This window comes from Eschrichtius robustus, chromosome 2, assembly GCF_028021215.1.
Source record: "Eschrichtius robustus isolate mEscRob2 chromosome 2, mEscRob2.pri, whole genome shotgun sequence".
NCBI lineage: Eukaryota > Metazoa > Chordata > Mammalia > Artiodactyla > Eschrichtiidae > Eschrichtius > Eschrichtius robustus.
The window spans coordinates 125,855,943-125,875,388 of record NC_090825.1 but is presented as its reverse complement, the minus strand read 5'-3'; the positions used below and the strand labels follow the sequence as shown (position 1 = coordinate 125,875,388).

General features: G+C 44.0%; 1 protein-coding gene across 2 annotated transcripts in view; it reads right to left on the bottom strand.

The window, feature by feature from the left end:
* AFAP1L1 (actin filament associated protein 1 like 1) overlaps nt 1-19,446 on the bottom strand; it is a 71,846-nt gene that overhangs the window by 13,693 nt on the left and 38,707 nt on the right. Inside the window, exons 10-15 of one of the 2 annotated variants that reach the window (XM_068536163.1) lie at nt 18,081-18,162; nt 17,683-17,835; nt 16,352-16,563; nt 14,571-14,716; nt 13,787-13,859; nt 12,109-12,220 (exon numbers count right to left, since the gene is read on the bottom strand). In XM_068536163.1, coding sequence (XP_068392264.1) covers nt 12,109-12,220; nt 13,787-13,859; nt 14,571-14,716; nt 16,352-16,563; nt 17,683-17,835; nt 18,081-18,162 — 778 coding nt within the window. Of the gene's footprint in view, nt 1-12,108; nt 12,221-13,786; nt 13,860-14,570; nt 14,717-16,351; nt 16,564-17,682; nt 17,836-18,080; nt 18,187-19,446 lie in introns of both variants that reach the window. The other variant, XM_068536164.1, reaches the window with a different exon arrangement.

The following is a 19,446-nucleotide window of genomic DNA, read 5'->3' as shown; positions in this document are numbered from 1 at the left end:
AAATGTCTCTTTAGGTCATTTTGCCCATTTTTTTGAAAACATTTTTATTGGAGTATAATTGATTTACATTGTTGTGTTAGTTGATGCTCTATAACAAAGTGAATCAGCTGTACATATACATATATCCCCATATCTCCTCCCTCTTGCGTCTCCCTCCCACCCTCCGTATCCCACGCCTCTAGGTGGTCACAAAGCACCGAGCTGATCTCCCTGTGCCATGTGGCTGCTTCCCACTAGCTATCTATTTTACATTTGGTAGTGTATATATGTCAATGCCACTCTCTCACTTCATCTCAGCTTACCCTTCCCCCTCCCCATGTCCTCAAGTCCATTCTCTACGTCTGCATCTTTATTCCTGTCCTGCCTCTAGGTTCTTCAGAACCATTTTTTTTTTTTTAGATTCCATATATATATGTGTTAGCATATGGTATTTTTCTCTTTCTGACTAATTTCACTCTGTATGACAGACTCTAGGTCCATCCACCTCACTATAAATAACTCAATTTTGTTTCTTTTTATGGCTGAGTAATATTCCATTGTGTATATGTGCCACATCTTTATCCATTCATCTGTCGATGGACACTTAGGTTGCTTCCATGTCTTGGCTATTGTAAATAGTGCTGCAATGAACATTGTGGTACATGACTGTTTTTGGGAGTCATGGGGGATGGCTGGATCATATGGTAATTCTGTTTTTAGTTTTTTAAGGAACCTCCCTACTGTTCTCCATAGTGGCTGTATCAATTTACATTCCCACCAACAATGCAAGAGGGTTCCCTTTTCTCCACACCCTCTCCAGCATTTATTGTTTGTAGATTTTTTGATGATGGCCATTCTGACTGGTGTGAGGTGATACCTCATTGTAGTTTTGATTTGCATTTCTCTAATGATTAGTGATGTTGAGCATCCTTTCATGTGTTTGTTGGCAATCTGTATATCTTCTTTGGAGAAATGTCTATTTAGGCCTTCTGCCCATTTTTGGATTGGGTTGTTTGTTTTTTGATATTGAGCCACATGAGCTGTTTGTAAATTTTGGAGACTAATCCCTTGTCGGTCACATTGTTTGCAAATATTTTCTCCCACTCTGTGGGTTGTCTTTTCGTTTTGTTTGTGGTTTCCTTTGCTGTGCAAAAGGTTTTAAGTTTATTTAAGTCCCATTTGTTTATTTTTGTTTTTATTTCCAGTACTCTAGGAGGTGGATCCAAAAAGATATTGCTGCGATTTATGTCAAAGAGTGTTCTGCCTATGTTTTCCTCTAAGAGTTTTATAGTATCCAGTCTTACATTTAGGCCTTTAATCCATTTTGAGTTTAAGTTTGTGTATGGTGTTAAAGAATGTTCTAATTTCATTTTTTTACATGTAGCTGTGCAGTTTTCCCAGCACCGTTTATTGAAGAGACTACCTTTCCTCCATTTTATAGTCTTGCTTCCTTTGTCATAGATTAGTTGGCCATAGATGCGTGGGATTATTTCTGGGCTTTCTACCCTGTTCCATTAATCTGTATTTCTGTTTTTGTGCCAGTACCATACTGTTTTGATGACTGTAGCTTTGTAGCATTGTCTGACATCAGGGAGCATGAGTCCTCCAGCTCTGTTTTTCTAGCTCTGTTTTGGCTATTCGGGGTCTTTTGTGTTTCCATACTAATTAAAAAAATTTTTTTTCTAGTTCTGTGAAAAATGCCATTGGTAATTTGATAGGGATTGCATTGAGTCTGTAGATTGCCTTGGGTAGTATAGTCATTTTGACATTATTGATTCTTCCAATCCAAGAACATGGTATATCGGTATATCTTTCCAACTGTTTGTGTCATCTTTGATTTCTTTCATCAGCGTCTTATAGTTTTCAGAGTACAGGTCTTTTGTCTCTTAGGTAGGTTTACTCCTAGGTATTATATTCTTTTTGACGTGATGGTAAATGGGATCGTTTCCTTAATTTCTCTTTCTGATCTTTCATTGTTAGTGTATAGAAATGCAAGAGATTTCTGTGTATTAATTTTGTATCCTGCAACTTTACCAAATTCATTGATGAGCTCTAGTAGTTTTCTGGTAGCGTCTTTAGGATTCTCTGTGTATAGTATCATGTCATCTGCAAACGGTGACAACTTTACTTCTTCTTTTCAGACTTGGATTCCTTTTATTTCTTTTTCTTCTCTGATTGCTGTGGCTAGGACTTCCAAAACTATGTTGAAGAAAAGTGGCAAGAGTGGACATCCTTGCCTTGTTCCTGATGTTAGGGGGAATGCTTTCAGCTTTTCACCATTGAGGATGATGTTAGCTGTGGGCTTGTCATATATGGCCTTTATTATGTTGAGGTAAGTTCCCTCTACGCCCACTTTCTGGAGGGTGTTTATCATAAATGGGTGTTGGATTTTTGTCAAAAGCTTTTTCTGCATCTATTGAGATGAACATATGGTTTTTATTCTTCAGTTTGTTAATGTGGTGTATCACATTGATTGATTTGTGGATATTGAAGAACCCTTGCATGCCTGGGATAAATTCCACTTGATCATGGTGTATGATCCTTTTTTTTTTTTTTAATAAATTTATTTATCTTTTTATTTTTGGCTGTGTTGGGTCTTCATTGCTGCACATGGGCCCTCTCCAGTTGCGGCGAGCAGGGGCTCCTCTTCGTTGCAGTGGCCTCTCTTGTTGAGGAGCACGGGCTCCAGGTGCGCAGGCTTCATTAGTTGTGGCATGTGGGCTCAGTAGTTGTGGCTCGTGGGCTGTAGAGTGCAGGCTCAGTAGTTGTGGCACACGGGCTTAGTTGCTGCACGGCATGTGGGATCTTCCCAGACCAAGGCTCAAACCCATGTCCCCTGCATTGGCAGGCGGATTCTTAACCACTGAGCCACCAGGAAAGTTCAGATCATGGTGTATGATCCTTTTAATCTATTGTTGGATTCGGTTTGCTAGTTTCGTTGAGTATTTTTGCGTCTCGGTTCATCAGTGGTATTGGCCTGTAGTTTTCTTTTTTTGTGGTATCTGTGTGTGGTTTTGGTATCAGGGTGATGGTGGCCTCATAGAATGAGCTAGGGAGTGTTCCTTCCTCTGCAATTTTTGGGAATAGTTTTAGAAGGATAGGTGGTAACTCTTCTCTAAATGTTTGATAGAATTCGCCTGTGAAGTCATCTGGTCCTGGGCTTTTGTTTGTTGGATGTTTTTAAATCACAGGTTCAATTTCAATACTTGTGATTGGTCTGTTCATATTTTCTACTTCTTCCTGGTTCAGTCTTGGAAGGTTATATCTTTCTAAGAATTTGTCCATTTCTTCTAGGTTGTCCATTTTGTTGGCATGTAGTTGTTTTTGGTAGTCTTTTATGATCCTTTGTATTTCTGTGGTGTCAGTTGTAACTTCTTTTTCATTTCTAATTTTATTGATTTGAGTCTTCTCCCTTTTTTTCTTGATGAGTCTGGCTAAAGCTTTATCAATTTTGTTTATCTTTTTTTTGGCTGCACCACGAAGCTTGTGGGACCTTAGTTTCCCAATCAGGGATCGAAGTCAGGCCATGGCAGTGAAAGCTCTTGAGTGCTAACCACTGGACTGCCAGGGAATTCCCAATATTTTTTCTTTGTCTTTAATTTTTGTCAGTTTGATTAATATGTGTCTTGGCATGTTCCTCCTTGAGTTTATCTTGTATGGGAGTCTCTGTGCTTCTTGGACTTGAGTGGGTTGTTCCTTTCTCACGTTAGGGAAGTTTTCAGCTATAATCTCTTCAATTATTTCCTCAGGCCCTTTCTCTCTCTCTTCTCTTTCTGGGACCCCTGTAATGTGAATGTTCATGTGTTTAATGTTGTCCCAGAGATCTCTGAGACTGTCCTCATTTCTTTTCATTCTTTTTTCTTTATTTTGTTCTACAGCAGTGATTTCCACTATTCTGTCTTCCAGCTCACTTATTCGTTCTTCTGCCTCAATTCTGCTATTGATTCCTTCTACTGTATTTTTCATTCCAGTTATTGTATTGTTCATCTCTGTTTGTTCATTATTTTTTATTTTTATTTTTTAAAATATTTATTTATTTAATTGGTTGCACAGGGTCTTAGTTGCGGCAGGTGGGCTCCTTAGTTGAGGCATGTGAACTCTTAGTTGCTGCATGCATGTGGGATCTAGTTCCCTGACCAGGGATTGAACCCAGGCCCCCTGCATTGGGAGCATGGAGTCTCATCCACTGTGCCACCAGGGAAGTCCCTGTTTGTTCTTTAAATTTTCTAGCTCTTTGTTAAACATCTGTTGTATCTTCTCAATCTGTGCCTCCGTTCTTTTTCTGAGATCTTGGATTATCTTTACTATCATTACTTTAAATTCTTTTTCAGATAGGTTGCCTATCTCCACTTCACTTAGTTGTTCTTCTGTTTTGTTTTGTTTTTTTAAAATATTTATTTATTTATTTATTCATTTATTGGCTGCGTTGGGTCTTAGCTGTGGCACGCGGGATCTTTTGTTGCAGCTCACAGGCTTCTTTCTAGTTGTGCCACACAGGCTTCTCTCTAGTTGTGGTGCACAGGCTCCAGAGTGCGTGGGCTCTGTAGTTGCGGCACATGGGCTCTCTTGTTGTGGCATGAGGGCTTAGTTGCCCTGCGGCATGTGGGATCTTAGTTCCCCAACCAGGGATCAAACCGGCATCCCCTGCGTTGCAAGATGGATTCTTAACCACTGGACCCCCAGGGAAGTCCCTCTTTTGGGTTTTTATCTTGTTCCTTTGTCTGGAACATATTTCTCTGCCATCTCATTTTTTTCTAACTTTCTGGGTTTGTGGTCTCCTTTCCACTAGCTGCAGGAGCATAGATCCTCTTGCTTCTGGTGTCTGCCCCTGGCCAGTGAGGTTGGTCCTGAGGCTTGTACAGGCTTCCTGGTGGGAGGGACTGGTCCCTGCCCACTTGTTGGTAGAGATGGGTCTTGTCCCTCTGGTGGGCATGGCCATGTCAAGGGATGTGTTTAGAGCTGGCTGTGAGCTCAGTATGGCTTTAGGCAGCCTGTGTGCTGATGGGTGTTCCTATCCTGCTGGTTGTTTGGGCTGAGGCATTCCAGCACTGGAGCCTGTAGGCTGTTAGGTAGGGCCAGGTCTTGATGCTAAAATGGCGACCTCTGGGAGAGCTCAAGCCAAAATATTCTCTGGGTCCTCTGCCACCAGTGTCCTTGCCCCCTCATTGATCTACAGCCGACCCCTGCCTCCCCAGGAGACCCTCCAAGACTCGTAGGTAGGTCCAGCCCCCAGTTCTTATGGAGTTACTGCTTTGTTCTGTGTCCCAGTGTATGGGAAACCTTGTGTGTGCTCTCCAAGAGTGGAGTCTCTGTTTCCCCCAGTCCTGTGGCACTCCGGCACTCAAGCCCCGCTGGCCTTCAAAGCCAAATGCTCTGGGGATTCCTCCTCCCGATGCCAGACCCTCAGGCTGGGGAGCCAGACATGGGGCTCACGACTCTCACTCTTGTGGGAGAACCTCTGCGATATAAATATTGTCCAGTTTGTGGGTCGCCCACCTGGTAGGTATGGGATTTGATTATGTCATGAAATCGCCACTCGTAGCATCTCATTGTGCCTTCTTCTTTGTCTTTGGATGTAAAAATATCTTTTTTGGTAGGTTCCAATCTTTTTTGTTGATGGTTGTTCAGCAGTTAGTTGTGATTTTGGTGTTTTTGTGAGAGGAGGTGAGCTCAAGTCCCTCTACTCTGCAATCTTTTCCGGAATCGAGGGGCTGCTTTTAGTTTGTATGCTTGCTGCCTCTTTCCTCAGCATGTGCTGGCAGTTATCCCTTTGATATGGTGTGTGCAGGTACCGTGGCCTTTGCACTCTCCTGGGATAGCGGGGGCAGGGCTTGGCGCCTGCTCATAGGTCTCCTAGGGGTGGCTGTTTGTTATCTGTGTGCTCCAGGGACAGCGGGGGCAGCTCTTGGCGCCTGCTTATGGATCTCCTAGGCATGGCTGCTATCCACGCATTCCTGGGACAATGGGGGCAGGGCTTCTATCCATTCATTTTTGATGGGCATTTAAGTTCCTTCCATATCTTGGTTGTTGTAAATAATGCTGCAATAAACATAGGAGTGCATATATCTTTTCTAATTGGTGTTTTCATTTTCTTTGGATACATACTCGGAAGTGGAATTGCTGGATCATATGTCAGTTCTATTTTTAATTTTTTGAGGAACCTCCACACTGTTTTCCATAGGGGCTGCACCAATTTGCATTCCCATCAACAGTGCACAAGAGTTCCCTTTTCTCCATATCCTCACCAACACTTGTTATTTGTTGTCTTTTTGATAATAGCAATTCTGACAGGTGTGAGGTGATATCTCATTGTGATTTTGAGTTGTATTTCCCTGATGATTAGTGATGTTGAGCATCTTTTCATGTGCCTTTTGGCCATCTGTATGTCTTCTTTGGAAAAATGTCTATAGTCCTATACCTATTTTTTAATTACATTGTTTATTTTTTTGATGTTGAATTATATGAGTTCTTTGTATATTTTGTATATTAATCTGTTATTGGACATAATATTTGCAAATATTTTATCTTATTCAGTCAGTGGCCTTTTTGTTTTGTTGATAGTTTCCTTCACTGTGCAAAAGCTTTTTAGTTTGATGTAGTCCTGTTTGTTTATTTTTGCTTTTGTTTCCCTCACCTAAGGAGACATATCCAAAAATATTGCTAAGACCAGTGTCAGAGAGTGAGTGCTTATGTTTTCATCTAGAAGTTTTATGGTTTTAGGGTCTTACATTTAAGTCTTTAATCCATTTTGAGTTTATTTTTGTATATGGTTTGAGAAAGTAGTCCAGTTTGATTCTTTCACATGTGATTGTCAAGTTTTCCCAACACTGTTTATTGAAGACACTGTCTTTTCCCCATTGTATTTCCTTCTCTCCTTTGCCATAGATTAATTGCCCATATAAGTGTGGGTTCATTTCTAGGCTCTCTGTTCTGTTTCGCTGATCTCTATGTCTGTTTTTGTGCCATTCCCATGCTGTTTTGATTACTGTAGCTTTATAGTATAGTTTGAAATCAGATAGCATGGTATCTCCAGCTTTGTTCTTCTTCCTCAAGATTGTTTTGGCTCTTTGGCATCTTTGTGTTTTCATACAAATTTTAGAATTATTTTTTCTAGTTCTGTGAAAAATGCCATTGGTATTTTAATAGGGATTGCATTGAATCTGTAGATTGTCTTGGGTAATATGGTCATTTTAACAATATTAATTCTTCTAATCCATGAGCCTGGTATATCTTTTCATCTCTTTGTGTTGTCTTCAGTTTCTTTCAACAGTGTCTTATAGTTTTCTGAGTATAGGTCTTTATCTCCTTAATTAGATTTATTCTGGGAGATCCCTGGTGGCCTAGTGGTTAGGATTCTTGGCTTTCACTGCTGCAGCCTGGGTTCAATCCCTGGTTGGGGAACTGAGATCCCACAAACCACGTGGTATGGCCAAAAAAAAAAAAAAAAAACCTAAGTTTAAAAAAAGAGATTTATTCCTAGGTATTTTATTCTTTTTAAATGTGATTATAAATGGGATTTTTACTCTTAATTTCTCTTTCTGATAGTTCTACGTTAGCGTATAGAAGTGCAACAGATTCCTCTATGTTAATTTTGTATCTTGCAACTTTACCAAATTCACTGATGTGCTCTAGAAGTTTTTTGGTGGTGTCTTTAGGATTTTCTATGTATAGTATCATGTTATCTGCAGTGACAGTTTTACTTTGTACTCTCCAATTTCTTCCTTTACTTCTTTTTTTTAAAATAAATTTATTTATTTTCATTTATATTTATTTTTGGCTGCGTTGGGTCTTTGTTGCTGTGCACGGGCTTTCTCTAGTTGCGGTGAGAGGGGACTACTCTTTGTTGCGGTGAGTGGGCTTCTCATTGTGGTGGCTTCTCTTGTTGTGGAGCACAGGGTCTAGGAGCGCGGGCTTCAGTAGTTGTAGCACACGGGCTCAGTAGTTGTGGCTTGCAGGCTCTAGAGCACAGGCTCAGTAGTTGTGGCGCACAGGCTTAGTTGCTCCATGGCATGTGGGATCTTCCTGGACCAGGGCTCGAACCTGTGTCCCCTGCATTGGCAGGCAGATTCTTTTTTTTTTTTTTTATTAATTAATTTATTATTTTTTTAATATTTATTTTTGGCTGTGTTGGGTCTTCGTTTCTGTGCGAGGGCTTTCTCTAGTTGCGGCAAGTGGGGGCCACTCTTCATCGCGGTGCACGGGCCTCTCACTGTCGCGGCCTCTCTTGTTGCGGAGCACAGGCTCCAGACGCGCAGGCTCAGTAGTTGTGGCTCACGGGCCTAGTTGCTCCGTAGCATGTGGGATCTTCCCAGACCAGGGCTCGAACCCGTGTCCCCTGCATCGGCAGGCAGATTCTCAACCACTGCGCCACCAGGGAAGCCCGGCAGGCAGATTCTTAACCACCGTGCCACCAGGGAAGCCCCCTTTACTTCTTTAAGCATGGTTTCCCTTAGTTCTTTGAACATATTTACAAAGGATGCTTTGAAATCTTTGTTAAATTCCACATGTGGGTCCTCTCATAGACAGTTTCTGTTGCCTGCCATTTTCCCTCTGTATGGGTCACACTTTCCTGTTTCTTCGCATGTTTCATAATTTTTTTTTGAAAATTGGACATTTTATATAATATATCGTAGCATCTCTAGGTATACTGACCCCTACCCCCCACCAGATTGTTTATTTGTTTAGTGACTTAGTTGGCTCTTTTAGTGAAGTACATTTCTCCCTGCAGCGTGAAGCCTCTGATGTTGATCGTGAATGGGTACAGCCTTAGGGATCACACCCAGCTGTTAGGCTCCACTAATTGTCAGCTGATTCCTCTATTTTTTAAAAATATTTATTTATTTAATTTATTTATTTTCCTTTTTTTTTTTTTTTTTCTGCATCAGGTCTTAGTTGCAGCACATGGGGTCTTCGTTGAGGCATGTGGGATCTTTTTGTTACAGTGAGCGGTCTCTTTGTTGTGGTGCTCGGGCTTCTCTCTAGTTGTGATGTGCGGGTTTTCTCTCTAGTTATGGCGCGAGGGCTCCAGAGCGCGTGGGCTCTGTAGTTTGCGGCATGTGGGCTCTCTTGTTGAGGCATGCAAGCTGAATAGTTGTGGTGCACGGGCTTAGTTGCCCTGTGGCATGTGGAAACTTAGTTCCCCGACCAGGGATCGAACCCGCATCCCCTGCATTGGAAGGAGGATTCTTTACCACTGGACCACCAGGGAAGTCCCTGCTTTATTGTTTTTGACAATGCTCTGTATCATCATTTGCTCCACACTCTGTTTCCACTAAAGTCAGTTCTTTTGAAGGGGAGCTTTGGAGTTCACCGTTTTTATGACCTGCCTTTCACCTTGGGCAAAATCTCTGAGTCACTGTTCTGAATCTAGGGGTGGGAACAGTGGCCTGCTTCTCTTGGAGTGACATCTCTGTTTTGTGAGCAGGGTTCTGGGTGGGCTGTAACCTCTGATCTTCTTAGTTTTCCTCTCCTAGTGTGGAGCTCCTGCATTATGAGTGAGCTGGGGTGAGGGCAGTCAGGGCCCCCACATCTTTGGCCTGCCCAACCTGCAGTAGAGCCTCTGCTCTATGAGTGGGGTCTGGGTAGAGAAAGGGAGCACCCTACTTCTGGGCTGCACTCACTTGGGATTTAGTGTCTGTAGCACATAGCTAGGGGTGATGAGAAATGCTGGTTACCTGCTCTTATTGGGGAGATACTGCAGCTCTTGACTGGGAGCTAGAGGAGAGAGAGCCTCGTTTTCTTGTCCACATCTGGAGATTTTGTTACACTGAGCTGGGAAAAGGGTAAAGGAGAAGGTGGTGGCTCAGATGCCACAAACTCTCACTGTTTTTACTGAGATTTAGTAAATTTTCTAGAATAAATCTTCATTTGCCATATGCCCTTAGGACAATTTCTAGAGACGTCAGATGATTGATTCAGCAATCTTTTCTTTTTAAAATTAATTAATTAATTAGTTTATTTATGGCTGTGTTGGGTCTTCATTGCTGCATGCGGGCTTTCTTTAGTTGCGGCGAGCAGGGGCTACTCTTCATTGCAGTGCATGGGCTTCTTATTTTGGTGGCTTCTCTTGTTGCAGAGCACGGGCTCTAGGCACGTGGGCTTCAGTAGTTGTGGCTCGTGGGCTCTAGAGTGCAGACTCAGTAGTTGTGGCGCACGGGCTTAGTTGCTCCGCGGCATGTGGGATCTTCCCATACCAGGGCTTCAACCCGTGTTCCCTGCATTGGCAGGCGGATTCTTAACCACTGCATCACCAGGGAAGCCCTGATTTAGCAATCTTTACCAGTTATGGTTGTTTTCTGGGGAATGGGTCTGTGGAGCTTCTCATGCCACCATTTTTCTCAGTAATGCCCTCAGTTCCCACGATTTTTGTTTTCTCATATTTGTGTCCTTTTGCAGTCCCTTCCCACACTAGATAGGCTGACCTGTGTAACCATTAGGATATGGCAGAAATTATCACAAAAGCTAGTTCACAAAAACATTGCAGCTTCTGCCCTGTTCCTCCTTCCTGGGTCACTTGCTCTGGGGGAAGCCAGCTGTCTTGTCATGAGGACAAGCAGCCCATTGGTGAGGCCCTCCTGGCAAGGAACTGAGGCCCCCTTCCAAAAGCCAGCCCAAACTTGCCAGGCATACAAATCAGCCATCTTGGGAGCAGATCCTCCAGCGTGTCAAGCCTTCAGATGACTTCAAATGACCAGCTGACGTCTTGACTGTGACCTCACAAGAGACCCCAATCCAGAACTACCTAACTAAGCTGCCCCGGGATTCCTGACCCACAGAACACTGACATAACACACACTTAGGTTTTGAGCTATGAAATTTTGGTAATTTGTTATGTAGCAGTAGGTAGTTAATACATGATCTTGGGTAAGACCCTTCTCTTATGTTCTTCAGTTCCTTCATCTGAAAAACATTTTTGGACTAGATCCATAGTTTCCAACTGTCTGCAAGGAGCCCTATGATTTCATAGTGATGGGTAACAGGCTACCATGTGGGGCAAAGGGGAGGCCAAGTGGGCCTCCAGACTCCAGGCAAAGCAGCTCCACTTTTCTCTCTCTCTTATAAACTGGGCTTCAATTTAAGATTTAATTTGAAGGAAGAGTCTGTTTTTTGTTATCTTTGTTTTGGGGTTTTTTTTTTATGTTTTATGATTTCTTCAATCTTACATGCTTATTTCAATTTAGTTTCCCATCTTGAAATGGGCATTTCATAAGGCCCTGTATTTCTAGTGTCTCTGAGCATAGACTATAAGGAATGCTACACAACAAACCTCTAATTGCTCAGAGGGGAGACTCTCTGGAGAGGGGAGGGGACTTTTCCAAAGTTACACAGTAATTTAGTGACCAAGTGAGGAATGGAATATAGGTCTCCTGACTCCCGGAAGAGGTTATCTACACTAATGAAATGGAGCTATCATAAAGAAAAGTATTTTAAAAAATAAATCTTCAAAAAGCAAAGACTAGAACTTGACTTTGTTCAAGTACGGGGAAGAAAGTAAAAACAACAAATAAAAGACTCTTAGGACATGCTGTCCTACAGGAAGCTGGCTTGCTCATAAAGATAAATCATACAGGAGTAGAGATTAATGTTGGGAATCAAAGAGAACTTACATAGAGTTGTCTGGCATAGTTAGTCATTATTTATTGTGCAGTGTGGCGATCAGGCAATTCAGCAAGCTCCTGTGGGGTGCTAGGCAGAGCTTGGGCTGGGACACAGAGGTAAGCCATATATATATGGCTTTATGTAGTGTTAAAATTTTTAAATAGTTGCTTATATTAAAAAAATAAGTAGATTTCTGGTCTCTTTTGAATAATTGGCAAATCTGGGCTGGCACTGCTGCATGGGGGCCTTGGCTGGAGCTAAGTAGTAGCTGCCCCTAGAGCTGGGGCCTGAGCACTGCAGTTTCCTTCAGTCTCCCCCAACCCATTCCCTGTTGTTTCCCCTCTGAGGCCACCTGCTAGCTGCCCTTTATCACTCTGCTTGTGCTGTTATTTTTCTTAGAGTATTTTCTTATACCTCTCTTCACTATTTACCCATGTGACCCCAGCAAGGATCTGATTTTGAGACACCCACCCGACCCTGCTTCTGTCCCGGACTTTTTCCCTCCCTTCTTCCCTTGCACACAGAACTCACTGGAGGCATGGCGCTTGACTTTGACCTGTGGGTCTGCCCGATGGGACTTCTCACTGCAGGTGGAGGCATGGCGCTTGATCTGGGCTCCAGAGGGACGCTCAGGCTCCTCGTCCTGGGTGAGAGATGGAAGGAGAAGGTAAAGTGTGGGTGGGCTCAGAATCCTCAGTGTAGGTGCTTTCTGGTGCATGCTCAGTGGCTGAGTACTACATGACCTCTGAGATCTTGGCCTTACATTTTTAGATGTGTGCAGCCCTCAATAGTTTATAAACCACTTGCACTAGCAGTGTATTACTTGATCCTCATACCTTCCTGTGGGGGGCAGCAGAAGGCAACCCTAAACTGGAATTTCTGCTGAGAGGAAAATTAGGAAGTCTCAAAAGACCGTGGGTGACCATATTTGATTTATCATAGATATTTTTGTCCTCACATCATTTGGACGTATCCTTCAAATTTTCCAAATTGCTAATATAAAGTCTTAAAAAAAAAGTCATAGATGAGATCAGCCAATGGTAGAAGTGACATAACTTAATAGACTGGCTCTACATTTTTGCATGAAGAGTCGTGAGAACACTCCAAATCTTGTCAAAGCTCAGGAAACCATGAGTGGAATATGATGATAATGTCATGTAATACTGCTGTTGATAACAACATTACTATTTACTCCTCTGTATAAGACCTTCCAATGTCCAGGTACTGTGCTAAGTTTTTTCCATAAAGTATTTCATTTAGTTTTTGCAATAGTCCTATCAGGTAGCTTTTATCATATTCATGTGGAGCCAGGAAGTGAGGACCAGAGAAATGAAGCCCAAGGTAACTTGGACTCAGCCCTGAGTGCAAAGTTCATGTCCTTAAGCACTAAGTTGTCTTGCTACTAAACTCTGCAGCTGAGAACAGTCTCAAGCTGCATCTACTGGTTCATATGAGTCTGAAGAAAGACCATGTAGACAGAAGGATGGCTGGAGAAGTTTCTAGTGGCAAAGGGAGTCCTAGAGGTGAGAGCTCAGAGTGTCATCCAGCACTGTCCAAGGCAGGGGGTCCTGGCCTGCAAACACATCTGCTTTCCTTGGCAGCTTGATTCCCTCTCTCTCTCCTCTAGCTGTGAGGCCTGACCCACCAACCACTGTCTGATCAGAATGTCATCCTCTGGCTCTCCCGTGGCAGGAGAAGGCACGGGGCCTGCTGCGGAGCAGTATGGGTCAAGTGATGGCTACAGAGGCCTAACTGTAAATTAATAAGCTGGCATCTCCTTGGTTTAGTGAGCAAGACAGGGAGACTGTCCTGGGAGCTGAAGCCTAGACTGTGGTTGCCACCAGGGAAAGGCCTCTGGGGGCAGCCACCCAGTTATTACCCCCCTGAGACACTACTGAATCAGTCAGTTCACAGAGCAGTAAACAGCGGTGGACAGTCCAACACCTTGCTTAGACTGGAGCAGTGCTTTATAGATGCACAGCCCTTTCTTCTTCCTGGTCAGGGGATCTTTCCACTGCACTGCTCAGTCTCCTGTTCCAGAGATTCTTTCCCCTGAGCCATGGTCTGTCGTAAGAAGGTCCCCTCTCCCCCGCCTTCTAGCTGCTGGTTAAACGAAAATGATCTCTCTGAGGCAAAGGAAAAAAGGAGTAGTGAGGGAGAGCTAATAAGTGGCTTTTGCCATGTTCCCCGAAGTCCCAAGGGACCGTACCTGAATCTTTTCATAAGGAACATCATCATAGACTCGGGGCTCAGGCCACTGATCCTGGCAGGATCTTGCATATCTAGAAAATACAAGGGACGATGATGATGATGGTGACAATGATACTTATGCAGCTTACAGTGCTTTCCTGTCCATTCTCTCATTTGATTCTGGCAGCAGCTTTTAACGGAGGTCAGAAAGTTAGTGATAGCAACCATGCCAGGCAGCACTAGGACACTGATGTGTTAAGAGCTTTATAGGCCAGGCAGCACTAGGACACTGATGTGTTAAGAGCTTTATAGAAACCCATGGGATTCTCATAACAACTCAGGAAGCAGGTGATTCATCACCTCCATTCTATAAGCGAGAAAACAGAGGATCCAGGCTGGCAAGCAACCAGCCCAAGCTGTTGGTCGTGATAGAGCCGTGCCTTGAATATGGCACTTATAATGCCAAACTCTGCACACCAGCCCTGTGCCCGCCCAGAGGCTCAAGGGTATGGGGACGCTAAGTTTCCATGGCATGAGAGCAGAGCGCAGGCCACTGTACAAAAAGGCTTCTCCTTTCTGGCTCATTCCGTCCACAGTGTTCCCTGACCCTGGGCTATCTCCTTTAACCAGCTCACTCCTGCCTGCTAGAAGAGGAAGGCACCCACTCTGACTTCCCAAGGAAGCAGCCTTTCTCAGCCCTTCCTCCCTCCCCTCCCATTCCCAAGGCTGGACTCCGCCTCTGAGAGGGGGCTGAGATAGGAAAGGTTGAGGGTGGACGTGGGCCATGGGATGCCGGCCCTCACAGGAAGGAGTTGCGCCCCGCACTGACGATGCTGGTTAAGGTCTCCACGTCCACGTAGTCATAATGCAGCGCTTCGGGAGTGACTTTGGAGCCCATCTCCACCAGCAGCAGCCCGAGCCAGCGGCCCATGTCCTCAGAGCAGCTTGCCTGAGGGAGAGGAGGCACAAGCTGGGTTCACTTTGGCACCGTCAGAGCCTCTGGCTACCTGCTCACTTCAGCCAAACCCATATTCTTATAGTATCTGTTATGTACCCAATACTTCGGGATCCAAGAGGAGCAAGACTAGAACACTCATCCAGAAACCCAAGTGGCTCCCACCTTCCCTCTATTCAGGTCTTTGCTCTAAGGCTACCTCCTCAGAGAAGCCCTCCCTGACTACCTCTCTAAGACACATAACCTCACTCACTGTCCTCAGAGCCTTCCTGACCATTTGGATATGAAAACAAAATTCAGGTGTTCTCTGAATTTTTTTTTAATATTTGCTTTTTATTAAATGAGGCTATTTATCACATAACCCAATCAAATTTTTTTCTTGTATTTTAAATGCCAATTATATATAGTACTGTATACAGGAAAATCTCCAAGAAGTTGCTGGTCAACTAAACATATACTTACGTTCTTGTTTAAAGAGCATTATTATAAAATCAAGTTAGCACACAAATACTGAACTTGAATTTAAAAAGCACACTTTTTGCCAGAAAGCTCTTTGTTTAATTGAAGAGAAATACGAGACCCATCTCAAACTATCAAAAGTAAAAGTGGCAGAGTCAATATTTCCTGAAATTTAAGAACTGACACAGGCAGTGGGTACTGGGCAAAGAAAACAAGACCAAGAGGCTGGGTCTTAGTTCTAGGAAAAGACTAGAGGCCACTGATCCTCTGTGGAGCTTTGGATAAGGCACATGCCTGCCCTGGTCTCAGTTTTCTTATCTGTAATGTGAGGGGGTAGTTGTTTAAGTTTTCCTCCCAGTTAATATTTTAAATTCTAAATAGCTGAAGGATTGACATGTAAAGAGAGAGTCAGCATATTCTGGGTGACCCCAGAGAGGAGGGCTGGTGCCGGTGGGTAGGTATGAAAAATGAATGGGTGAAATCAAATCGCATTGTCATTCAGCCATTTGTTCAACAGATCTTAATTGAGCCCTTAGTATGTGCTGGACATCATGGTGGGTTCTGGAAAAACAAAAGTATGCAGAACAGGTGTGGTCACTACCTTCACAGAGCTTAAGATTGCAACTCAATATGGAGAAAATCTTCGTAAAAATTTAGTTGCTTGGTGGGAGGAGCAAGCTACTTTGAAGGGCAGTGGTTTATCTGAAGTGGACAGTCACTGGTGGGGAGTAAATTTTAGAGAGGATTCCAGAATCAGATTGGAGTTAGATCAGACTAGATGCCTTTCAGGTTTGGGATTATATTTCTGAGGCAGAATAAACAAACCTTGGGTCTAGGGTTGCCAGTTTAACAAATAAAAATGCAGAATTCTCTGTTAAATTCAAGTTTCAGATAAACAGTGAATCATTTTTTAGTATAGGTATGTCCCAAATATGGGATGTACTTCTATTAAAAAGAATTATTTGTTGTTTATCTGAAATTCAAATTTCAGTGGGTGTTCTATAGTTTAACCAGCAACTCTGTTGGTTACTTGGCAACAGTTGGCTTACTTTCCCTCTTCCTTAGTCCCTATAATGTCAGTAGCAAGGTACTGTGGACAAAAGCCAAAGTCCAGGCCAGAGCTCCTCTTACCTCCTACCACCAAGGCCCACCTGCATTTTCTCCTCTCACCTCCAAGATGGCGACCTCCTGCCGGTTGCGCAGGATCCTGAAGGCAAATGGGTGTCTGGGCCCAAAGCTTGGGGCCACCTCACAACCGTGGAGGGCGACAGCATTCACGTGGGTCCGCAGGTCCGTGCGGTCCTTATGGAAATACAAGGTGTTGCACTTTAGGCGGCACCAGCGTTCCTTCCAGCCATGGTTCACCAGCACATTCAGATAACCTGGGAGGGGGAGACCAGTGGTGTGACCTCCTAACAGCCCTGGGGGATACAAGTCAGGGTGCGTGGGTCTACACCCCGGGGACAGAGCACTTGGATAACCCTTGTCCTCTAGCTGGAAAGAAGGCCTTCTGGGTCCCAGATCAGCTCACTCGTGGCCTGTGACCTCAGGCATCCTCTTCTGTCTCTGAGTTTTAGTTTGTTATCTATGAAATGGGGACTGATAATCATATTTGTACATACATGCACAGCCTTTAGACTATACCAAGCTTGATGAAAAGGGCAGAACTACCGTACAGAATGAATAAAAGACACAACTCTTCCTCTTGCCTTTCCTCCTAAAATGTCAAAACTATTATTACTGAAGACAGAAAATAATGGGTGATGCTGACACCTGGTGGCAGCATGTGGGAACAAAAACATCTAGCCAAGATAAAGAATTATAAAACAAATAAGGGACAGGCTGATGGCTGACGAGATTAGAATTCCCTCAACGTTTTAGATTTTAACTTATTTTTTACCATAACATGTCCTGATCCACTTACAAAATATTTCTTTATAGCCATGTGCTTTTATAATATTCTTTCCAGGTTAGCAGAATATTACTGTTTATCTAAAATACATGATTTTCTATTGGATTCCGGTACATGGAAAACTGCATTTAGAGAGACAATATGTTTTTTTCCCTCCAAACTCCTTTTAACTCACATTGAATGCATTTATAATGAAAAGTACTTAAAAATTTTTATCCAAGAAATATCCTTGTAAGACTGGGCCATAACTTAAACACCTGGCATATTATATACTGGGAAGTAAGATACTCTCCTCTTGTCATAGTAGAGGAAGCTGAGGCCCAGAGGTGGGCAGTGATTGGCACTAAGGTCACAGGGAGCACAGAAATAGAGTCAGTTGGCTTTTCCTTCTGTTAGGCGTCAGGGCTTCATGGAGGAGAAGTGATGGAAGGGCATGGATTATTGATGGAGTAGGGGTTAGCCTTCCAGTAGGAGGATTCTGTCCTCTGCCTTGGGAGTGAGGTAGATTAGGCCTGGAGGGTCTCCTGGCTTGGCCCCAGGAGCCCTCATCAACAGGGTCTGAATTCACTCCCACATGCCCGGTACCCACCACAGCATGGAACCTCCTCCTCGGTAGAGGATGTCTGCAGGTCATCGGCCAGTGCCTTCTTCTTAGAGAAACTGATGATACGGGTGATCTTGCGGCCCGCAGCCCTGCTCATTGAACCCTTCAGCTCTGACAGGCTGCTCTTCTTCCCTTTGCCTGTTGCCATGGAGGTGGGTTAGGGGAGGGGAGGGAGCCCCAAGTCCCAGATCCACCCGCCCCTAGCCCTTCCCCCCAACCTTTCAGCCTGCACACAGGGCTTGGCCTACAGCTCCAGGTATGGATAGGCCAGGTCACATCACCTAGGTCTTCAGAGTGGTCAGGACCTGCTCTGCACTGTGTGCTTGTGGCAAGGCCTCTCCCAGCCCAAGCATTTTCCAGCCTGAGCCCCCAGAGGCTCCTACCGTGTTCGCGGCCAAGGGTGGAACAGTTGTCGCCCAGGCCCATGCTGTCGGAATCCGAGGTCTGCTTCTCTTGGGACAGCCTCTGGGGAGGGACACAGACAGCCCCCTATCAGAGGGCACATTTAGAAAGTTCTCCTTTGTTGGTTCAGTCTCCCCCTGACCCCTGTACATGAGGATTAGCTAACAAATATTTGTCAGCAACTGTCATGTGCCTGATACTGTACTGGTACGAGGAAGACAGCGATGACTTTGGATGGTTGTGTCTTCCAGTTACTCACAGTCTATTTGGGGAGTGAGGAATTCAATATAACGGACTGAGATTAATGTCCTAGGAGTTTGGACTACATTTGGTAGATGGGGAGCTGAGAAGGTATTTAAGTGGGACACTAATGGAGTTGGTTTTGGAAGCTGCCCCCAGCGGCATCATGGGGGTGGATAAGAGGGGGGCAAGACTGGAAGCAAAAGAGGCACTTAGAGTGTCATCCTGGGCAAGCTGAGACTTGATAGGGGGATGAACCAAGCGACAGTGAGGATGGAGAAAAAGAGATGAGTTGGCATTTTCAAAGTAGTCATGACAGAACTTGGTGACCAGTAAATGTGAGTCGTGATGAGAGAGGAGTCCATTACAATTCTGGCTTGGATGAGAGGATGGTAAAGACGCACATACACACCATGGTAACAACTTCATTGTCAGCCAACATTAATTTTTACTCATTATGCCAACTCTGGACTAGTCATTCATTCATTCCTGTTAGGGAGTGGTGCAGAGTAGTCAGATGGACCTTGGAAGAAATTAAGTCTCTACTTAGCTGTGGGAATGTGGGAAAATCCTTTCATCTCCCCAAGGCTTCTCACTTGAATTACACCCGTTTCAGTGGGCTGCTGTGAGGTACCAGGGAACGGGCCCAAGTGAAACTGTGAGGCCAACAGACTGTATCATTTCTAACACCTGTGTGGTATGCGGCCATCTCACTTTAAGAAGCTAAATTATGCCAGCCAGACTCAGGACAAGACTAAAACCCATCCACTTAAAAAGGTGGACTTACAGAGCTCTGAGGCCCCTAAACCTTTCCTGCCAAGGATACCCCAGACCAGGCTCAGGGATGCTTTGCTGTAAGCCTAGTACTAGAAAGCAGGGGGAGATAAGAGAGGCCATGTACTCCCCCCAATTTCCAAAGGCTGGAAAAATGGCAGCTGTCAGAAATTGGTTAGAACTGTCAAGTATACAGAATCACCCCTGTAAATTGTGAGACAGAAGTTATGGTTCTATTCTGTGATGGTGTACAGATGGTAAGTTTTTCATTGAGATAGAAAGCAAATACAAAGAAACACTGTGAGTACTTTGGAATTGACTTAATGATGATGA